This window comes from Epinephelus lanceolatus, chromosome 23, assembly GCF_041903045.1.
Source record: "Epinephelus lanceolatus isolate andai-2023 chromosome 23, ASM4190304v1, whole genome shotgun sequence".
Classification (NCBI taxonomy): Eukaryota; Metazoa; Chordata; class Actinopteri; order Perciformes; family Serranidae; genus Epinephelus; species Epinephelus lanceolatus.
In genome coordinates, this window is record NC_135756.1 from 8,608,562 (window position 1) to 8,632,963 (window position 24,402).

The 24,402-nt window shown below is 41.4% G+C and overlaps 1 protein-coding gene across 3 annotated transcripts in view; it reads right to left on the bottom strand.

Annotated features, from left to right (window-relative positions):
* Positions 1-24,402, bottom strand: part of syt1a (synaptotagmin Ia) — a 312,837-nt gene that overhangs the window by 60,992 nt on the left and 227,443 nt on the right. For all 3 annotated transcript variants that reach the window (XM_033614474.2, XM_033614476.2, XM_033614475.2), the window contains one exon: positions 10,310-10,513. In XM_033614474.2, coding sequence (XP_033470365.1) covers positions 10,310-10,484 — 175 coding nt within the window. In that variant the 5' untranslated portion in view covers positions 10,485-10,513. The remainder of the gene's footprint in view (positions 1-10,309; positions 10,514-24,402) is intronic.

A 24,402-nucleotide genomic window follows, 5' to 3' on the forward strand; every position in this document is an offset into this window, starting at 1 on the left:
GCATAGCCAACAGAAAACAAAATAAAAGGCAAAACATTTACATCACAAAACATTCAAATTTCACCACCTCTTAATAGAGGGCGCTTTGAAATACGGTGCTAAAACTCACTGAGTCAATGAAGGGCTGGACGAAAGGGAAAGGCCTCCAGTATTTCACGCATTGTTTTCTTAAGAGTTAACTGGTTGGTTACCAGTTTATAGGTGTCTGGGGGCCATTGAAAGCAAAACTAACCAAAACTGATATCCTTAATTGTAACATTATAAAAAGAATAGAATAAACTAGATCTATATTGTCCACTATAGGTGGAAATTTGTCTTTGACTCACCAAACATAGAACAGCAAACAAATACTCAGTAAGACAAACGTCACTACAGAATACTTAAACACATTAAATCAGCTCATCGTCTGTCTGTGGTTTAAAACTCATCAGTCACATTGTTGAGTTACTTGCTACAAAGAGAGAGGGAGCTATCTGCCAAGATACTCCTCACTTTCTTCCTTATCCTTTCTGTAAAGAGTTGGGTCAAGGGCTTCTGAGGCTTGCCAACTATTTTACTTGCCATAGTTACACTCCTAGAGAGTTTATTTTTGGATGTACAGTTAAGGTGATTGAACCCGACAGGAAGGTGAAACAGTAAGACACTCTCAACCATAGTTTTATACACTTTTTCTTAAGTCTGTTGACGAACACCTAGGCCACTGAGTTTCTTAAGAAGATGAAGTCGCTGTGAGCATCTTTTGAAAAAAAGAGATGCTCACATGGGAGTCCAGAACTGTACCAAGGTATTAAACCTTTTCCACAGTTTCAACACGTTGACCATCGAGTGAAAGTGGCTCGGTCTTCAGATCTTGTTTCATACCAATAATCCATTCTTCAGTCTTGGCCACATTAATTTCTAACTTGCTGATGCGACACCATGTTTGAAGGGCCTTAGTGTGGGTCAGGTAGGCAGCTTCACCGGATGGGTCTCTTTGCTGTAAAAGACCAATTCAGGCCATGTCATCAGCATATTTCAATAATCTAAAATATTCGTCACTGATCATAAATTCATTAGTAAACAGAGAGCACAGCACAGGCAGTATATATATGCCAGTTAATAAGAGAGAGCAGCTATTTCTGAGTGTTCACAGGTGTCAAAATTATAGCACGCCGACACAAACAAGTCATGATGTTTACAAAAGCTGCAGCACAGAGACTCATAACATATATTTGACCCTCAAACGCTGAAAAACCTCAGAGAAGACAGAAGATCTGTTTCCCATCTGTTGACTGAGGAGTCAGAGTGAAGCTGGTGCTGGTTGAGACCGAGCTGGCTGCGGTTTGACCAGCCTCTGATGCCATCTCACGACAGGCAAACTTTAGCAAAGCGAGGGCAGAGAGACGACAACAAGGCTCGTCGCCAGAGCAGCAGGCAGGCAGAGACGAATGGCTCCGCTGATCCACTGCCGTAATCCCCCTTAATAAACTCTGCTGTCTGTTGACTGTGAGCAGCCACAAAGTCAAACAAGTTGAGACACGATCAAGCTCTGACGTTTCTTTTTGTATTTTTCCTTTAGCTTCCTCTCAAGTTAGACCACAGACTGTGTAGCCTTGTAGTCGGCTGTATAACATTCCTGTCAGCCAGCACGGAAGTGGAAGACACTGTCGGTCAGTCCTAAGAGTCCTAGTCCCAAAACTGAAACTAAAATTCAGTACCAGAGTGCACAGGAAGAAGCTGTTGTGGGGCCCCGCAAATATAGACAACAAAAAATTAAAATTAAATAGATTAAGAAGACAGATGGCTCCACTAGAGGGGACAGAACAAGTATTCCAAGATGATTTTAATATTTCTGCAGCCTTTTTAAACGTGAGTACCTCTGGCAGCCTAAAAGCACAAAGCTCCTGATAGAGGAGAGGAAAAAAAGACTGTTATTTATTCCTGAAATGTCAATCGCTTGTCTGTGTTATTTGGAGTAATGGCTGGTGGAGCCAGCAGTCATGGATCAAACAGCTTCTGCGCTCAGAGGTTAATTGTTATCGTGGGAGCAAAGCCTTTGGTGTTAAGAAAACTTACTAAGAAATTCAATACGCTGGTTTCCTTGGAGGCAACCTCTCCGCTCAACGGCAAGTCACAATATGGTTTAGTGTGATTACACAGTCGGACTTCTGCACGTGTGTGTTGGGGTGTGTGTGCTCATGTTTCTGGGGACATGGAGGGCTTATTCATAAATTAATTAGACGGCTTTATTTTTGTTGCAGAGAGTAGGATTTTGCTCACATTTTGTGCCAGTTTCAGCTGCTTCTCTTGTTTTATACATCTTTGTAAATCACGAAAGACAAAGATGTAGCCATGGAGTCAACATGAGGGGAACTACATCTGACTCAACCCCCAGAAAAGTAATTATAATTAGAGACCTTATTTCTAGGGCTGCCCCTAATATTCAACTAAACAGTAGTCGAACAGAAAAGTCATTAGTCGGCAAGATTTCATTGGTTGCTTAGTCGCAGAAGAAAAAGGAGTCAGGTTAATTTCCAGGGCTGGTACCTGTGGTTATTCCACAGGCTAGTTAACAACATGTTGGGCAGGAAATCCAAAGTGTGGGATCATTTTGAGAAGGTGAAGGACGAACCCAAGGTGATATGTAAACTCATCTTCATTGGTCGACTACAAACATGACGTATCATCTGAAACATGGAAGTAGCTACATGCCCATTAGCCCACAGCGTCATTAACAGGCGGCTCGCTCAGTGTGTGACGTGCACTTGTAGATAAAATATAGGCCTATATTAATGAAGGGTCATTAGTACGGTTTTGTGTTTCTCTGTAATGTAGCACAGTGTTAACAATGTTACTGATACTATTCTTTCTCACACCTTCAACTCAAACCACCAAAATATATCATTTAATAATTAAATTAATATCGTAAACATGTGGGTGACTAGTCGAATAATGGCTCTAAATGATGACTATTGGTCGATTAGGAAATATCTTGGCACTTATTTCCTATTTTATTTTATTACTTATCATGAGCAAGTACAAGTATCAATAGTAAATGAATTTTTTTTCTCAAGTGAGCACCCTATGCTTCCACAGTAAATTGCTTGTCTTTGGTTTGTCTCTTTTGTGGGTCAGACGGGGGGGAAAAAGTGCTCTGCAAACTCATGATGGACATTTTTCACCATTTTCTGACATTTTAAAAACGAGCAATTAACTTAATTGAGAAATAATCAACAAATTAATTAAGAATTATTATTTGCAGCCCTACAGCGTTTCAAATAGGATGAGAGAGCGTCTCTTTATGAATAAACCCCAGCACATTAGAATAATCAGAGGTGAGATTATTGAATAAAATATGCATGTTAACATATTTTTCTGACAGTTTTTCCTTGAAACATGTTTAGAATAGCTGAAATGAAAAAAGAACAGTAAATGCAGAAAGACCGAGATAAAGTCTGCTGGTTTGTGGATGCTTGAGCCACCAGCCAACAGATTGGGCTGAGCCAATATCCCCTGCTCAGAGATATATGTCCTGCAGATCCTGATGGACAGAAATGCAGCAACAAGTGAGGCCAGTCTGACAGCCCCATGCGACCAGCCACAAAGCCTGCAGGGCTTAAACTGGGTTATAAACCCAAAAGAAAAACCTTGTGCAGCAGCATTAGCTGAGCATGCAGCTTCTCTTATCACATATTCCTCGTTAAATCTGTTCCCTGACTTTCTCCAGACAGTATCGATATTCCACAGAGTAAACAAGTCTTGGGGCATTCATCTTCAGCTTGGCAGCACAGGGGAGCAAACACTGCGTTTGATTGAGAGGATGAGGTGAGAAAACAGTAATTTAAAACTCTGTATAATGGACAGGCCTCTGATAACTCTCCTGCCAAAAGAAGGCCAAGTTTATTTTTTTTCATGATGTCAAAAGATGGGAGCAATAATGAATCGTCTACTTACTTCTAAAGATGATGCGGAAAAGTTGTCAGGCCTGGGCTAGAATTGGTCGGAATAGCGTTGCATTTGCAATGCTGAGAGAAAAGGGGACGACAACCTCAGCATCCCCACACTGGAATCACAGTACTGAACACTGTTGATCTAATTTATTCACCTTCTGTACTAGAGCACTACCCTGGAAATCCAGAGTTCTCGCGAGAGCACAATTTGAATTTGCTCAGCGAGTCACTCTGGCAATCAGTAATGATGCTCATTGCCCATGCCATTGGAGCTGAGCTGCACCAATCACGTCGGTGTATCTGATATAGGCGGGCCAGAGGCGAGCTAAACAGATGACGACAGCGCTGCGACGACGAAGTCCAGAATCAGTCAGTAAACATTGCAAGATGGCTACGGATGAACACCAGTTGTTTGAAACGGCTTTGGCTGCTACAATGAACGAATTAGACTTGGCTTTTTCTCTAAGAGAGGAACAGAAGACGGCGCCCGAATCTTTCCTTTGCAAGAAGGACGTTTTTGCTGTTTTCCCGACCAGATACGGCAAGAGTCTAATCTACCAGTTAGCTCCACTGGTAGCTCTGGATACGTCACCCCGTGTATTGTTCTGATTGGTCGTAGTGTTATCCAATTGCGTGCAGTGATATTTTCAAATGCATGCTTGGTGCCACCCCTCGAGTTGGGCCATTTTCATTACTCATAGCAAGACCCTAAATCTTTCTAGATTTGGGTCTGGATTTCCAGGCTACTAGAGCACACTTTCAAATTAAAAACTGTGTTCTTATTTTCCATCAATGACAAAGTGTTGTTCAGGCCCACATGGAAGTAGCCTGGCATTGAACCTCTCAGTTCATTTTGATATTAAGCAGCATCATCAGCAGCCGTAGATCAAAATATCTGGACGCAATTGGAAAGACCTACAACTAATCAGAGCAACAGCACATGATGTAGCGCGGCTGAGCAATTGACGAATGCAAACAGACCACAGGGTGCAGTAGTGATGCACGGACCACCGACAACCCATCCCTTACCCCACCCAGTCTGCTGGTCAAGTCAAAATGGCCGCCGTGTTCACTCGCTCCGTCCCCGCCGAGCTCTGTGTTTCCGTCCTCACAGTGCGCTGGTGTCAGATAGTGGGTCACTCCTGCTGCTGCTTGCTGTATGTGCTAATACTCCGCCCACACAAATTCTCATTGAAGGATTATTGCCGCTGGTTATTTACATTATTGTGGCGTATTTATTATAAATACAGTCTGACGCTCATTTTGTTTCTGTTTTTCACTGTTCCATCACTACTACAAATGCAGCTGTAGCCAGTATCTCACTATCACTATCCTCATTCATTATTTTAAGAAGTTACAAATTATATTCAGCCACAAAATAAGGCTGAAAAGCTGCAAATCAGAACAGAGAGTTGTTGCATAGAGATGATATACGGTCTCATCTAGTTGCATTGGTGTGAACTGGCAGGTTTTTAGAACGTTGTAGCAGGTGCATTGCAAGTAGTTGTATGTTTCAACTTGTGTTATCTTGAATCTTTGGTCTGAACTGGGCTTAAGAGAACTAATGTGCAATAGTCCACCTTCTCTTCCCTTGTCTGTCTTTAAATACACACAGCAAGCAGCTTCATCAACAGCCCTGCTCTGCTCAGGTTTTGTATGATCTGATTTTGACCAGGACAATCTGTCCGAGTCCGACATTTAATTCTCTCTGGTCATAATTTCAGATTAAAACAACTTCAAAAAGCAAACAATCAGTCGACTAATCGATGACTAATCGACTATTAAAATAATCGGTGACTATTTTAGTAGTCGACTAATCGGTTTGAGTCATTTTTCATAGAAAAGTACTATAAAAGTACCCCAAAATACTCTTATTGCAGCTTCTTATGTTCAGATATTGGAAGCTTTACACACTCTCCCATGACGGTGAACCAAAACCCTTTGGCCTGAGTAAGAAACAAGACATTAGATGACATAATTTTGGGGTTTGGGAGAGACAGACTGACATTTTAACACATTTTTTGATAAAATGATTAGTCGACAATGAAAATAATCGTTAGTTGCAGCCTTAATGAATTATCTGACTGTGAATTAGGTATTTTATTTTGGTAAATATAGAACCATAATGCAAAAAAACCCTCCTCTGTGGAAGAAGGACTTTTTCACGCTACTTCTAGCAGCAGATTCTGGTCTTCTCACCATTCTCATACTCCTTGACCTCAGTGCCGCCTTCGACTCTATATCTCACTCAATCCTCCTCATCGCTTGGCTGGCACTGGGGTCTCTGGTACTGCTCTTCTCTGGTTCCATTCATACTTGTCCGACCGTTCACAGTTCCTTCAAGGCCAAAACACCAGATCGTCACCCTCACTACTCACTCACGGTGTTCCACAAGGTTCAGTGCTAGGCTCTCTTCTCTTCATCATCTATATCCTCCCCCTTGGCAATATTTTCCATCACTTTGGTATCCACTTCCATTGTTATGCCGATGACACCCAAATTTACATTTCCACTAAATCCGACTTTACCTCACCCCCAGCTGCCCTCACTGACTGCCTGCAAGCCATCAATAACTGGATGTCAAATAACATGCTCAAACTCAACACCAATAAAAGTGAGGTTCTCCTCATTGGATCCAAGTCATCACTCTCCAAAGCCCACCCCCACAGTATTCCCATCGACGGCTGTTTGGTCCCCACCAGATCACAAGTTAAAAGCCTTGGTGTTATTCTGGACAGTACCCTTTCATTTACCTCCCACATCAACAACACCTCATGCACCACATTTTTTCATCTCCGTAATATCTCCAGACTCCGCCCCTCCCTTTCTCAGCATTCTACAGAAGTCCTCATCAACGCACTGGTCACCTCTCTTTTGGATTATTGTAACTCCCTTCTCACCGGTCTACCACACAAACTCATTCACCGTTTACAAACCATTCAGAACTCTGCTGCTAGAATAATCACTCGCACTAGGTCCTCTGATCACATCACTCCAGTCCTCATCCAGCTCCATTGGCTCCCTGTCCAGCAAAAGCCCTCCACAATCTGCCCCCCCCCATCTCTCTAACATGCTTCACCCATATATCCCCCCTCGTCCACTCCGTTCTTCATCGGCTGCTCTGCTCACCACACCTCCTTTCAAACTCAGTTCTTTTGGTGCTCGTGCTTTTAGCTGCTCAGCTCCCAAACTTTGGAACACTCTCCCACCACACATCCGTAATCTGGACTCAGTTGATACCTTCAAGTCACACCTCAAGACACACCTCTTCAAAACTGCCTACTCCCTTTAATCCTAATAGTTTATCCATCCGTTCAGCCATCTCTATTTGTATGTTCTCTATATTTATTACTTGTACATTTATTTTGCTATTTCTATGTTCTGCATGTTTGTTATTTGTATATTTATTATTTGCTACTGTACTGTTCTTACGTTTTCTGTTATTTACTTGTAAGGCGACCTTGAGTGCCTTGAAAGGCGCCAAACAAATAAAATGTATTATTATTATTATTATTATTACTCCCTGCACTATGAAACCACTGGAAAGGGGAGTATGGGTGTCTTTGCTGTAAAAATAGGGCCTCTCTTCTACAGGACTTAATGTCTGTTGAGAGTATTGCTTTAACATGTGGATATATTTATGTTTCGATTTCTGCTGAATGCAAAACCCTTAAATCTTCAGGCAGTGCTTTATCCTTGATGACACAATGACAACCATATTCTCATATACTCAACACCGCAATATTCTCCAGGCGGTAACACGTGGCTGTGGAAGCCTCAGGTTAGAGGTTTGGTGATGAAAGGACAGGATGTGTTTTAATATGTGGAAATGTTTTGACTGAAAGCACAAGTGAGATAGAAAAATTTAACAGCAAATAATAAAGCCAGCTACGCATAATTTAGCAATTTATCATGTTAAACTCTGGAATTATTGTTGCCAGATGTTCCTTCTCCACCTCAAATAATTTAGACAATTCCATCTGAGCCGTTCAGTGCATGGAATACTTGAATTTGTTGTTGACTCGAGCAACAAAATGAAAGATGCACTAAATTATTTGTTCAATTGATTCAGTAGAAGCCTTTTTATCAAAGGTCACGTGGAACACTTGTTCACTCACGAGTCATTTTTGAGTCATGATTACACTAGAGTCACACTGAATGCATGAATAGACACGTCACATGTTTTTGCAAGGCTACAGGCAAACTGCGTCAGTGAAAGGTGTAAAGCCTGCACAACAGTGTATTTTTAATATTTTCTGAACAGATATTTTTTTTAAATATGCAATATATAAATGTTCTTCTGTTTGAGATTAAAGTACTTCTGATTGATCTGTCATTGTATGCTGCTTAAATTATTAGATGTGCATCTCACTGGGCTTGTTGCGTGATTAACAACAATATTAGGTGTTGTTGAACCAGACAGTTCTGGGGGAACAGCCCACTGGGGAGCTCTCCCGAGAACTACATAACTTCAGGGGGTGTTTTTCTGTCTGCATTCGCAGTGCCTATAGGAACACTACAGTGACATATGCTAGCTATCGCTGCAGTCCATTCTACTTCAAAACTGTCCCTTCACTAACTCCCGCCCCTGGATGCAGACTGGCCAATCATAACGCAGCATCCGGCCGGCTCAGACCAGGGTCCGACAACAACACAGCTGTGCTCCATTGACTCTAATGCAGTCGTTTCAGATTTCCTTCATTTTCAGGCTGGTTTTTGTGGATTTGGAGCTAAATGTTGTGCCTGGGGCACGTCGTGTATTAATGATACTCGTTACCTGGAGAGGTTGGAAAAAGATATACGTTTCTTCCCTGTTCCAAAACCAAAATCAAACCCTGAAAAGTGTAGGGTTAGCTAGCTAGCTACTGAAGATATAGCCTACTGAATGTATACACATGCTGCTTTTGCTTTGTAATGATCATAACAGTGAAACAAAGACCGACCCAGCTGTACAGGAACCAGTGAAGGGAAGCAGGGAAACTTTGCTGATATTCAACCAGCTGTGTGTCATCACATTGAGATCCCTCCCTGTCCGACAGCAGAGGTCCAGGTGCTGGCAGCAGCACGGGGACAAAGCCAAACACCGTTCATCTGCACACACTGCGATGCCACACAGCTGGTTCAACATCAGCAAAGTTTCCCTTTATATTCATTGTCTTGTGTGGCGATCAGCAGTGATGTGGTGGTTCACTTTTACACTGTGATCTGTAGCCTATAGTTCGGCTTTAGCTTCTAACTATCTTTGTCTTTTTAACCTGTTGTTGCTGCTGAGTCAGTTTGACATCCTGGATATATCCTTCAAACACAGACTGTAGACCCCTCTGTCTGCTTCTCTCTGGAATCACTCTTTCATTTTTCCTAAAATATGATCATATTTCTTCAGGGAGTGCAGTTAGTTACAGTGTGGCTCCATGCTTACTCCAACAGCTTGTTGGACCACCACACAGGGGCAGGGCTTTGCAAAAGGTTGACTATGTACACTTATGTCACTCAAATAGGGGTTAAAAAAGTACCTAATACAGCATTCGAAAAAGTGTGATCATTGCAGGATCTTACAGTGCAGACACAACAAAACCCAGAGTTTTTAGAACTATGATAAAGTTCCTCTGGTCCCAAAATGCCTAAGAGCCTACTGGCATTTACATGTGTGTGAAAAGACTTTTTCTGTTTTTCTGTTTTAAAGTTAATTATCTTGTGGGAACAAGTTCTTATCATGTCAGCACAAGATAATAAAAATGATCACTTTTCAGGACTTTAGAAGCTCCCTAGGACTGAAACATTTTGATTAGATGAATTTTGTGGTTTGGAGTCAGTGTCAGGTATTAGATTTCGTCGACTCATTTCAAGTCAGACAATTCCTTATTTATCACTGCGTCCATCAAAATAAATGCACAGAACTGCAATTAAGGTGTTGTATGCAACAAGACAGATATTCTCTTGAGGTATTTAATGTGTTGTACAGTTATTCACGACCCTATAATTTGTCTAAATCTTCTCAATATAACGAACACTGCTACAAAAACTGTTTTTAGTGGTACAAATGTGAATGATAGGCATTTATTTTCAGTATGGGTTGTTCTGCCATTTTCTGACTATTTGATTACTTGTTTGCTCTGAAAAAATGTCAAAAATAGTGAAAAATTTAAACTTTCCCAACCCAGGACAGTCTAAAAACCAAAGGTATTCAATTACTGTAATAGAAGACTGAGGAAACCAGCATTTATTAAAGTTTGAACGACTTGGTCGAGCAAATTTTTGGCATGTTTGCTTTATATAATTACCTAAAAACTTAATTATCACAATAGATGCTGCTAACTGACTTCGTTTAGAGCTTTAAAATGGTCCCACTCTCATACAGGAGAACATAGAGACACACTTACATGGGATTTTGTTCAGCTCGTTCATGAACTTGTCCTTCAGCTTGGAAAAGGCCTCGTCCTTCTCGCCGGTGCCTGGGCCGGCCATGTTGGTAGTGTTGGAGCCAGCAATGGAGGAGGAGGCGGTGGTGGGCTCGGGCGCCGCCGCCGCCAGTGCTTCCCTTCGACTCTCATTCATTGTGGCGATGCTGGGCAGCCAGGCAGATGCTGGAGGAGTGGAGAAAGAGAAAGACAACACAGAGTGGCTTAGATTTTTTTTTTTTTTTGTGCTGCTGTGACAGATGCATGTCAGAGGCAGCGCGCTCGCCTTGTCAGATGACTGAGTTGACGCAGACCGTGTGAGCAGCTGCTGGCTCAGCCTGGGTAAACATCAGCTGGGGTCCAGGATGAATTGGTGAGCACGCTGAATTCAGAACAAAGCTACTCACTCATTGCTTAAACTCCAGATTAGCATCACAGAGCAGAGATAAAATGATTATTTATTACTCGCATACAACACAGGCTGTAAATCACAGTGCTGCGACCGGCTTAATTGAAATTCTGTGCTGGTAGAAGTCAACCGAAAGAAGTACAGTAAATAATGTGGCAGTGCGATTACTCGTCCACTATCTTATCACACCATGCTCTTTGTACACAACAGGTGTGTTTACTTTACATCCTGGTCTTTTGTGACTGCGGGGGAGGAAACAATGTATTGCTTATGTTAGCTGCTGTGTGTGTGTGTGTGTGTGTGTGTGTGTGTGGATACAAACATGTATAATGTACTGTATATCGCAGCAGCCTCAACCCTGAACATGTCAGTCATCACCTCACTCTCAGTGTGGGAGGTTGGTTGAAGTGAAGCTGAAAAACATGAAGTTTCAACTCTGCCTTTAGACAATAAAATGAGTCACTTACAGTATATTACTATGGCACTTATGACTCTGTTGCTTTATGGTGTTATAAGTACCAAAACACTGAGCAAGGACTGTGTGTGCTGCTTGTGATACAAATATATAAACTTCTAAGCAACATTGGCTGCAACCAAGGATTATCTTTATAATCAGAGTCTGTATGGAAACAAAATACGGTCAAAAGTATTGTAGCTGTGCACGACCATATCCGAGTGTCAGATATTTTTACGACCACAACCAAATGCTTGGATGTGTAAAAAAAAATATGTGAACAGATTTAATTTGATGTGTAACCAAGGTTGATATTTTGTGAACAAATTAAAATGATTTCCACAAATAATTTCCTATGTCGAAGTGCATAAAGAAGATCTGTACAAAATTTACAGTTTCAGTTACACATCAAGTTTGTAGTTATACATCTATTTAATTTGGGCAAAAAAGTTCACCAAGAACTCAACTGTATGTGTGAATTCCAAGTTTACAGTTACAAGTCAAATCTACGTGTATAAATCAAAGCTGAGTTCAAACACTTTGGTCCCACACTTCATGCTTCGTCATGAATAGCTAATGGGGACTGACTATGGTTGCAAATTAGAAGCACCCTTCTTAATCGATCATTGGTAACCATCCATATATTTTCATCCGCCTATCCGGGGCCATGTTGCCGGGGCAGCAGGCCAAGCAAAGCAACGATCAATTAATCTGTTAATTTTGATTACCAGATAAACGTAACAACTTTTTTTTCTCAATCAAAGGTCAGAGCAACATCACGCATATTCTCTGACAGCACTGTACTGTGTATGAAACATATAAATATCAAGAGGCCTCAACATATGAAACACATTGAATACAACTGAATAATGCCTGCTTTATTTTCCAGTGTCACTGCTGTGCTCTTCTTCCAGACCCCAAGATGGCGGCCTCGTCATAAAATTGTTATATTGCGCCCGTTGTTTGCTAATGCTAGTCACTGAAAGATGCTTTCAAAATTCTACTGATAGCTATAATGTGGGAGTAGACTACACATATTTCAGAATCAGATCTTTTGATCAATTAAATTAAACGTTTCATCAATTGATCAATTGTCAGTTAACTGTAGTCATGACTAAAGGTCCGTCTCCTGAGCTGCTGTCTGTTCTCCTTCTGTCTTTTTCATTTGTTCACAAGATGTAATGCACAGCTACAGATCTCCTCACAGATTCAAAAATTAAATGCATTTGTTCAGATATCCTTCTACACATTTGAATATATTGAACCAAAAGGTTTTCACACATTCAGATATGGTCATGCACGGCGCGGATAGTGGATAGTGGATAGAGTAGGCGCCCCATGTACAAGGCTGTTGCTGCAGTGGCCCAGGTTCGATTCCAACCCACAGCCCTTTGCTGCATGTCATTCCCCCTCTCTCTCTCTCCCCACTTCATGCTCAGCTTTCCTATCGATGAAAGGCAAAAATGCCCATAAAAATATCTTTAAAAAAAAAAAAAAAAAAAAAAAAGATCATACATACACAGCTGCAACACTTTTGATTTTTACTTATTTATTTAACCTTTATTTAACCAGGAAATCCCACTGAGATTGAAAATCTCTTTACAAGAGAGACCTGAGCGAGGTAGCAGCCGATCAAAACACATTTAAAATGCAACAAATACGACACATACTACAAAAAAAAACTACAATAAAACAACGACTATTCAAACGTAGTGACCTCTGAGAGTCTAAACTGATGTCCTTGAATTTCTTGTTTTGACTGACCAGCAGACCAAACCCACGTCATAGATGAGAAGTGACAAAGAAAGGTGGCAAATCTTCCCATTTAAGAAGCTGGAACCAGTAAATGTCAGCACTTTTGCTTGATAGATAACTACAACACTTATGTAGATCATCGAAATAGTTGCTGATTAAGTTCCTTTCAGTCAATTGACGAATAAATCGACTTTCATAATAGAGGGTAAATTAATCTGGTTAGCATATATATATATTTTTATATATATATATATAAACATGTTAAATTTGAAGACTGACAAACATTTAAAACATATATTAAAACAGATGTAACATATATGAAAATTAAGTGTTTTGATTGGAAAAAGCACCAACATTCTGACTATTAGACCTCAGAATTGACTGTTAGTTGCAGGCATCTTTCCTTCGTTACACGGTGTTGTGTTCTACTCAGTATCATGGCACACGGGTGTCGAGCAGAGCTGCAGTGCTGTAACAAACCTCCTGCAGACAGGAACTATTTACTGTCCACTCTTTCTGTGCAGGTTGTAATTTGGCTCTGTCACCACAGCAATCAAAAAGGCTAATGGCACACTAAAGTTGTAGAGTTGTTCTACCAGTACACAGTGAAGGCTGATGGCCTAATTTCTCCTGCTTTGCCACAGTGCTCATTAAACTCATATTTTTTCATTTGTAGTATTGTTTCATAAAGGGCACTGCACTGGTGCCGACAGAAACACTTTTAAGGGGTTCAGTGTAATTGACAAATCTAAATCTAACCCTCAGTGCGGCCTCTAATGATATCCGTTTCTAAACTTCAAAGAGCTGAGCACAAAATGCAGTGGCAATTCATCCAAATATAATCTTTAAAAACATGAAGGAAAGGGAAGCTTCAGAGAGTTGAAATCCAATTCATGTTTCTCCCAATGTATAAAATTAGGTTTGCAAAGGCAGCGGGGCAATTTCAACTGAATTACGGCAGAGATATGAAGTGTCTTTTCAATATTTGTGCTTCTCAGATACAGTTTAGCTGAGCCGGGACACTTTCTTTCATTCTCATGGATTCGTCCACACAGAGCTGATGTCGCACTGATCATTAGCTTCACAATAATTTCCAGGAAAAACAAACACACTATGATCTGCTGTTGGCCACTGTGCAGCTTCACTGGAGTAGTTGTGTAGTAGCATATTCCCCTGTTTACTCAGCTCTGACTGTAGTTGTTGGGGGAGGGAGGATCATTTCTCATTCTCTGTGCTCTTCCAGATTTCCCAGCTGATCTGGGAATTCATTCTGGCAACAAGCCGCAACCCCGTTTCCATAAAATCTAGGTTATCACTGCTACTGTTGAGCCCGGTGCCAAGCAACAGCTGCAGTCTGTGGGTTTTTATAAACAAAGTGCACTCATCTGTGCAAAATCAATTGGACATCTCATACACAAAGGATTGTTCTCTGGAAACTTAGAGGAAACTACTTACATTTATTTCATGCTGTGGCCTGGCAGCTGGATCTAAGATGAAATGGAGAAGAGACCTGTACGATACAGGACGTATTCCCAGTTACCTCAAACAGGAAAACGTAAAAGGTCAAAGCTGTCTAAATGTCTTTATGATAACAGTGCAGTTACACCTGCTTAATCTGATATTCGGTCTATCTGAATAGTAAAGGAGACCTTTTATGCTTTCTTTATTTTCTGTCATAAATATATTGTTACAACGTCGGATGTTCATGTTAAACGTAGCCAAAGTTTCAGAGGGTAAATGTATGAAAAAGTAATCCCTGTGAGGAAAAACCTCAGGCGTCAGACCATTCTGAATACACATTTACAAATTTGTTTTTCTTATTTAGCTACGAGCTGATGTCAGATTTGTTCCAGGCATGTTGCTGCAGGTGTGTACATACACTGCTACATGTAGCTACATGCTAACAACAGAGAAACGTGTAAACTTGGTAGCAAATCTGATCATCTGAATAGTTTTTTGTACTTTGGCTACCAGCTGACGTCAGCTTGTGATGGATTTCTTTATACAGTCATCAGCTCCAGGCACGTTACTGCAAGTGTTTAAATTATGTACATGGCTTTCCACATGTAGCTTAATGCTAATGTCAGGGAAACATAATAGTAGCTCCCAGTGTGGTTAATTTCTCCCTGATTTTGGTTTATACTCCTGCAGGAAAATGTGCAGTTGTGTTTGGTCATTTTTTTTTTATGATAAAAAGTGCCACTTTTCTTCACCACACTCATTCTGCAGCTGCAATAAAAAGGTAAAGCTCCTCCCCTTCCACTGAACCAGCAGGGGACCTTATTTCAGAAAAAAACGTATGTACAGTAGTTAACGGTAAGTGACAAATAATTATTTGAAACTATTTGAATGGTGCCAGAGAAAGTATCAGTTTGTTGTACAAATGTTTAAGTATAAAGCTGTGAAAATACTTAACTAGAGCAACTACACACCCAAAAGTTACATAAGTGACATCTGCAATAAGATGTCTTTGTGTTTCGTACCAGGATGTACTCACATGAGCAACAGGACTTGTCCATTCTTTCCCTTCTCAACTGATGAAAAGACCAGGGGTCCGTTTCACAAAGCAGGTTTAGTGAAAACTCAGAGTCTGTTAACCCTGAAATGAGGGAAACTCTGAGTTTTCCGTTTCAAAAAGGTAGGTAACTCAAACCAGAGAAAGAGGGGTAACTCTAGCCTGTTTCAGAGAGAGAGAGGTAACTTAAGCTCTCGGTCAGTTACCGTAGTAACAGACTCTATGAACCTAACCTGGTCGGGACCAGGTTCTTCTCAATGAACCTTGAATTTCTCTCTGTCTCCGCCCTTTTTCAGAGCCACACACTCCATTTGATTTCCTCATTCATTCAGTCAGCAGGTGAGTTTTGGCGTAGCCTAGTTCTGCCGTCTGTCTTTTAAAAAAATCATTTAAAAAATCAGAGTCAGTATATTAGAAGTCCATTAGGCACAGTAGGTGGCAACTTTTTTCCACTAACATGGCATGTCCTTTTGATAACAATCCCGTGGATGAAGGTGCAGCATTACTGCGCAGAGAATTAAATATTCGTCGGGAGATGGTTATCAGACCGCGCATAGATGTTCTAGCATTTCCACACAATCATCTTTTTGAGCGGTACCGTTTCACGTCACAGTCCATCATCTACATACACAACCTAATCCGTCCTTACATTTGCAATATTACCAATCGTAGTCATGCTCTCACACCCCAGCAGATATTGTGTGTTGCGCTCATAGACTGTGTAATAATGCGCTGCGTTTATTTGCAAATGGAAGTTTTTGGACAATGTCAGAGATGCTGAGCGCTTGAGTAGGGCAACTGTATGCAGGGCGGTCAGAAAAGTGTGCTCGTTTTACGGGCATCTGCCTTCTTTCTGTTGGCTGAGTAGAAGTCTGTGTTAGTTTAAAAAGGCTTAATTATTTAACAGAACAGGATATAGATGAGAAGACATTTATGTGTGTGAAAACAGCATTATGTTGGGGATAAAACAACTGCACAGTCAAACAGCCACTTGATCAAAATGAGGTACCCCCATGAGATTATGCCGAGGTCTTACCTATTTGAACAATGTTTTTATATTTCATCCTAAACTGCTGCCAAGTGCGCTTCTCCCCCGTGGGATTGCACCTAAATGAAATAAATTAATAGGCTACCATTCAAACAGTTTTCCCCTGTAATATTATTGTGATTGCAAAGGACTACATTTAAACTTAATCACTGACCCGAGCAGCAATGTTCTCCCACGCCGTCTCCCTCTCTTTTGCAGCTGCAGCGGTGTTGCACTTCTTTTTGAAAACGTGTGCAAACTCGCCGTATGAGCGCATTAAGATTTCTAATTCTAGTGGGGTGAAAAATGCAGCCCTCCTCTTCCCCGTTGCCATGGTGACTCGTCGAATCAGGGCTCCATTGATGCTGGCTTTTTATAGTTGTGGTGCACGCGCTTAACTCCAGGTGAAACTACTCCGAGTTGATTAAACTGGTTCAAATCAGCTGTTCTGGAACCGGAAACTCAGAGTTTCCTATCTCAGAGTAGATCAACTCAGAGTTCAGGATTAGACTCAGAGTTTGTTGAACCTGCTTTGTGAAACGGACCCCAGGGGTCTCATTTATAAACACTGTGTACACACAATGAGGCCTGAAAGGGACGTACGCCACTTCCCATGCAAAATTTATAAACTTTAAAAACAGACTTCATGGGAGAAACTTTGATCCATGCTTACAGACATTTTGGAGATTGTAGAAATTGTTGAATATTTTTTGGTGCACATTATATTTGGCTTTTGTCCGTATGTACATTTTTAGTATGGATACTACGCTCTGTTTTCTAAACGGGACCTCAGGAGTTATGGATAAAACATTTCAGGCGAGATATGTGTGTGGAACATAGCCAACTTAGCCATGACATAGCTAACAGCTCGCTAGCTAGCCGGTTTTGGCAACATATATTGTGTTAGATGAGAGATGTAATTCATTGAGGGGTTTCACGCAAAACTAAATAGCACTAGGACAAACAGCGACTCTTTTGACTTGCAAAATTATGTTGACAAACATCTTTATAATTCATGGTACAATTCAAAACAGATAAAAACATTTATTTGCCTCTCGCTGTTGACCACTGTAAATATTTCTTCCGAAATTAGGTCCCACAGGGGACAACGGCAGGGGAGGGACTTGGCCTCTTTCTGATGAAGCAGAGGCAGAGATACAGAAGACCTAGAAACACTGACCAATCAAAGCAGACTGGACTTTTTCAGGAGGGGGGGTCTTAAAGAGATGTCCCCTGTAACCTTTAGGATGAGATACATTTAACCTGTCTTGAGTTACAAGAGGATACAAACTGTGTTTAAACTGCTACACTGATCAAACTGGAAATACAGAGAATATGGATTGTGGACTGGGAAATTGGTATTTACAGACTTCACAGGGTTTTTGGATGTGCATCAAAGTGCAGCAACATGACATGAATGACATTAAGGGACACTAATGCACACTGCCATTTCCTCTATCAGTAGGTCCTGCATATCTATCAAAGAGCAGAAAGACTTCACTGCAGCAAATTTCAACAACCTCCAAGACAGCGGACGTTTGATCTGTACATCAAATAAACATTCTGCTTTAAAAGTGAATAATGACCAGCAAAAGAAATATTAGTTATGAATGACGTCAAATACGGAGGTATCATGTTCCACCACACCATAGATATGGAAAATCAGACTGACTGTGTGTAACTGTCAGCAGTTCAGGGTAAAATAAATCCAAGAAAGGCCCATGTTTCCACACCTAAATCGATGTCCTTTTGTGAGCCTATCAGAATACCAACACTGACATTACATTACATGTCGGGACATTACATGGTGTACAACAGAAATCGCTCAGGGAGACGCGCACGGAGCAAATAATACAGAACATCAAAGAACCAGAGGCAATACGATTATTCAAATTCAAATACAAACGCCGGCAAGAGGAAGCAGGAGGAGACTAATAGTGGTGTAATCCCTAAACACATTTAGTGACGCCTCAATCCCGACCAGCCTCAACAGAACATGAAGTAGATTATTTCTGCTGTTGGCTTGAACATTAAAGGCAACATAAGTACATAGTCTATGCTCTCATATACTTATACGTACAGCTAAACTGACTGTACCATGACTCATAATATATAGTTTCCTTTATTGGTTTCCAAGTGTCCCAATTAAAAGAAAAACAAGGTTTGTACACAGAGGTGATACACACAGACAAGAAGCTCTTCATTTATTCAGATTTCAATAAACCGTCATCCCTCTAGGTTAGACTTATTGGCAGCAGGGGAGTCAGAACAAATCTGATTATCTGGAAAATTAGCTAAACATATGTGAAAGTAATCCCTGTAAGTAACAACCTCAGGATTCAGACCGCTTCCAATGTTTTCTTCTTCTTTAGCGACAAGCTGAGGTCAGCTCGTGACAAATTTCCGTATGGTCATCTGCTCCAGGTACGCTACTGCTTGTGTGTACATACACTGCTACATATAGCTACATGCTAACGGCATGTTAACTTGGTTGCAAATCTGATTATCTAAAAAGGATATGAAGACAACGCTTTACTACTTTCAATCTTATTTCCAGCTACCTAAACTATCCAGGACTCCTAATCCAATATTCTTCTATCCAACATTTTTAACTTTTGTGGCAAATATGGAAGCTGAAATATTGTAATGAAACATGCTATATTCCCCTACTTTTGTCACACGTTAATTCATTTGTCATCATTTTTTTCTTTTTTTTTTAAATACACATACATCTTTTCTTATTCTTTTTTATTTATTTACTTCGTTCTTGTCTATTGGATTTCCTTTGGCTGGTCTGGCTTTCTCTGTTTGTTCCTGGGTTGGTGGGTGGATGGGGTTGTCTTTTTGTATTGTTGGTTTGTTTGTTGATGCTCTGTGCACCTTAATGGAATTATCAATAAAAATATCTTGTTAAAAAACACAACACTTGGTTAGGGATAGAAGTTTTGGCTTAAAATACCCCATTTTGGTGCCACAATACTGCTGGAAACTGCGCCAATTTCTCACTAAAAAACAATCAGTTTTGGTGGCCCAACTGCCACTGATTACTTGCTAAAAAACCAACTGATTTTGTTGGTCTAAAACACTGGTTTGCAGCTTGGCAGCTGTCTCGCCAAGGTGTCATGCCATACACCATCCCACTTTAGAAGCGCTGATATGATACGTATGAATCGGACAAATGTAATGTGTTTGTGGTTTGCAGAAATGCACAATGCCAACATTTACGTTCAATAGTAATGAAAGTATCAAGACTATAAAAAACAGATCTACAATCAGATTCCTAACCCAAGGCTGCGCAGATAAAAAATGAGGAAGAAAATCAACTGGACCTCAACCTATATTCTTATTCTTTTTTATACTACTATTTTATCAAAGTCTGGTATTTTGCCAACATTATCCTGGATAACTTTTAACACTATAATATGCGGTTATACCAAAGCCTGATGTTAAACACCACCACTGAGGAAATTAAATGAAGACAGGCAGAAGCTCAGGCTGCTGCTGATGTTCTGCCACCAGACTAGCTGCAAGCACAGCTCGGTGGTGGCCAATTAAGATGGCTGGGACAATTAACATCAGAGCCACCAGAAACCAGCAGGTTGAGCTGACTGGTGGTCAGAAACCAACTAACCTCTGGTCCAGAACAGTGGCAGTCCCCATGTGTGTGTGTGCGCGACAACAGGGTGTTGGAAATGTTCTTGAGAAATAAACCAAAGGAAAAAAAAAACACCTGCAGTGCACATGGCTCAGCCGGGCACTCAATTGGACATGACTGGTGGTGTTTGCCGAGAAAGCCAGTGACGGATCATATCCTGGCACAGCCCTAGCCACTCCAACTGGTTGGACAGGTTGCATGTACAGCGCATGGTTAAGATCTGAGGGGGATTGTGGAGAATTGAAGCCAAATGTTTTGACAAAAAGTGTGAAAAAAGTGGCTTCATGTGTAGGAGGAGACACAATATACAATTGGCAATAACAAGAACTGTTAGCGAGGAATAAAGAAAGACAACTGTGGCCAAGAGAAACTAACGGAACATGAAGTATCTGTGGTTGTATGATGTAGTAATACTGCAGATCATCAGCTCTGTTTATAACTTGGTAACCATAGCTGGGTAGGTTGATGATGATTTGTTTTGCCTTCACCTTTACAACCACACTTAATTAATAACTGTTAAGCTGTTATGTGTTGAAACAGAACATGTGATGTCAACTGTGCACATGATAAGGAGCTTATGGGTAAACATTCTCCTCATTAGGGCTAGATTGTGGGTTTGGTTTGAAGATCCTCACTTAGACATTTAGATATTGTGGTTGTAATTTGAATCCCTCAGACAATACCACCATATATTAAGCACCAAAATGTTTTCTTACAGGACCAGCATGTAGGATTTAAGGGGATCTTTATTGCCTCTAAACTGAAATATAATATTCATAGCAATGTTTTCATTCAGGTATAATCACCTGAAAGCTAGACTTGCATGTTTGTGAGCTTATCATGAGTCATTTCTATCTACATTGGGAGTTGGTCCTCATCTATGGAGATTGCCATGTTGCACTGCCATGACTCTACAGAGCTAAGAAGTTGGGATGAGAGTCAGCACCTCCAAATCTGAGGCCATGGTTCTCTGCCGGTGGATTGCCCCCTCTGGGCTGGGAGTGAGTTTACTGCCCCAAGCGAGGGAGTTCAAGTATCAGGGTCTTGTTCACGAGTGAGGATATGGAGCATGAGATGGATTGGTGGTTTGGTGCTGCGTCTGCAGTTATGCTGGTGCTGAGCTGAGCAGGAAGGTGACACTTTCGATTTACTGGTCCATCTACATCCCAACCCTCACCTATGGTCATGAGCTCTGGGTAGTGACCGAAAGAATGAGATAGCAGGTAAAATCTGCTGAGATGAGTTTCCTCCATAGGGTGTCTGGGTTCAGCCTTAGAGATAGGGTGAGGAGTACGGACATCCGGAGGGAGCTCGGAGTAGAGCCGCTGCTCCTTCACGTCAAAAGGGGTCAGTTGAGGTGGTTCGGGCATCTGATCAGGATCCTCCTGGGCGCCTCCTGATAGAGGTGTTCCAGGCATGTTCCACTTCCAGGAGGCCCCCGGGGCAGACCCAGAACACACTGGAGGGATTACATATCTCATCTGGTTTGGGAACACCTTGGGGTGCCCCAGAAGAAGCTGTAAAGCGTTGCTGGGGAGAGGGACATCTGGGGTGCTTTGCTTGGCTTGCTGCCCCCATGACCCGGACCCGGATATGCAGATGAAAATGGATAGATGGAACTTACTAAGATCATATTGCTGAACTAACCAAAACTTTACTGAACATACAGGACTGTAAATGATTGTAAGAAATGTCATATCAGCACAATGAAGCCACTAAAATGAAATACTGATGTTTTATGAGTAAATCAGCCAGATTAAACCAAGTTTAAATCCCTTGTGGAGACACTGACCTCAAACAAAAGCAATCCTGACTGAGAACCTAGCATGAGGCGCCATTCACAATCACTTCATGTTCGCCAGCTGCCGCTTCCCAACATACTGTGAAAGCATGATATCACTGCTCTCTCCAGCTGTGATTTTAACACTTAACTAACACTTGTTCAGCAGCAACATCTTTGTCTGTCACCAACAGACAGTTTTTTCAAGACATGTCATGTGGCAAAAAATACTTCCAAAGAGAGAAAAAATAGTTTACAAAACTAAACCTATAATCTAAGCAAGAAGCGGGATTCATGTACAGAGTGCCAATGAACCTTCTCCTGCCGTGAACAAAGCAGCCATTGGTTATCTCGGCCCTCTCAACCTCCCCCTTTGTTGCGCGGACACCTACGCATGTCCATGTTCACTCAGCCTCCCTTTGGTCTCCCTTTGAAACGCTGCAAGGTTAGTGTGGGGGCTGAGCCATTGAGAGGCACGCTTGGCAGTGACAGAGATACTTCAACACTGGCGAGGACTTTTAGGGAGCACAATGATGCTCTGCAGAGTGCATGTGGGAGGCCTCCTCTATAGAAAAAGAATTGATCATGCCCTGTATGGGGGAGGTGGGGGGGCACATAGGCTTTCACTCGATATTTTCAAGTGATCTTATGTCTGATGTGAAGAACAGAAACACAAACACGGTGGTTTACCATGCCCCTAAGTGGATGTATTATACATAAGAAGCTACATTTTTGAAAAGACAATAATTACCCTGAAGATTTCAACAGAGAGTGGGTGCAAATGTGTATGTAAATGACACCATCCCAGTGAATGGAAGCCCTTTAAGGATGCATCTGAATGATATAATGCTCCCAGCTTTTAAATTACATCATCTTCCTTCGGGTTTGTGTAAAGCTGATGGCTTCAAATCTCCGAACAAAATGTCAAATGGAAGACAACCAAATGTGAGCTGCGTGTGTGTGTGTGTGTGTGTGTGTGGGGAGGACCACCCATGGAGTCTGTTATGCCTCTCGCATCACTGGCAAAAATGAAACATTAATTCAGCTCGTATTTGCACCTTAATGACTACTTTCCCCTTCAAGCACAAGATGACGACTTCTGTATTATCTCCATTGTCTGCGGTATCTCACAGCAGGTGATCCACTTACAGAGCAAGTGGATCAGGCCTTATTTATCTGTATGGAAAACCTGAGAGCCTTGTTGACCTTTTTCCCCTTCCAAGAGTTGTCATCACGATGTAATTACACTGTATTTCCACTGCAACACAGACGTTAGTATCGACTCTATCACTATTATGACCTACTTCAAGGTGAGCTTTAAAGGGAGAGTTCACCTCTACATAATAAATACATGTTCTTCTTCTGACATGTGGTGCTATTTTTCAGGCTACTGTACATATGTTTTAATATTAAAACATTTAATACACACAAAGGGCAAACATGTTTCCTCAATCCACTTCCCCTTCTTATCTTCCTTCTGTTATATCAAGAGTCGCCTTCAGCTCTGCATCTCATGCACAACAGGTTTGACAGAACGTGCTTGGCCCCTCAGTGCGTCTCCATCTTTGAGTGTGTACAGCGGTCCACAGTGTCAGTTAGCGCAGACGATCACATATGACTACTGCTCTCTACTGCATGGTATGGACATCTCTCCCACTGCTGGGAAGGCAGAAGCAAACACTGCCAACCAAGTCTCCCAACTCTCCACCATACTGCTCTGTTGTTCCATCACTCTCCTTCCCTCTTGATTGAGTCCAATGCAACGCCTGCATTTAGGCACGAATATTGCCAGTGTCATTAAAAAAAAGAAAAGAAAAGGAAGCCCAAACCAAAGCTCTCCAAGGAAGCTTGTATCAACTGCTAGCTTACCTATCACCACCGAGGTAGCTAACGTTACAGCTCAGCTGAGAAGGCAGCCATTAATGTTTACATGTCTTGCTGTCAGGAGCATGATTCTCTCGTCCATGAGTAGATGCACACTTCCTTCTGCACAGTGCTACAGTTAACAGGTGTAGTTTGGTAATTTTGTTGTCCTTTAGTTTCTCCTTGTGTTTGTTTTGCCTGTTTTTATAGTTATTTTGTATTTCTTTGCCGTTCCTGTGCAAATCTTTGCATTCTTTGGCATCTCTTCGTGGTCAATATTGTCTTTCTTAGTCATTTAGTTGCACTTTGTAGTTCTTTTGTGTCTCCTTGTGGAGTTTTGTGTGTTTTTTTTGTAACCGTTTGGGTCTCTTTAAGGCGATTTCGTAGCTTTGATGTAATTTAATGTGTTTTTTTGGTTGCTTTGTAGTCATTATGTTTCCCTTTGTGGTCCTTTTGTAATTGTTTTGCCCGTTTTTGTAGTTATATTAACTCTTTGCTGTCTTTTTGTGTCTCTCTGTGGTCAGTTTGAGTCTCTTCCTGGTTGGTACGTGTTAACTAGGGTGACATTTTGCAAGTGAAGGCCAGGAGGTTCCCTAACACTTCGGGTCCCTGGGCCT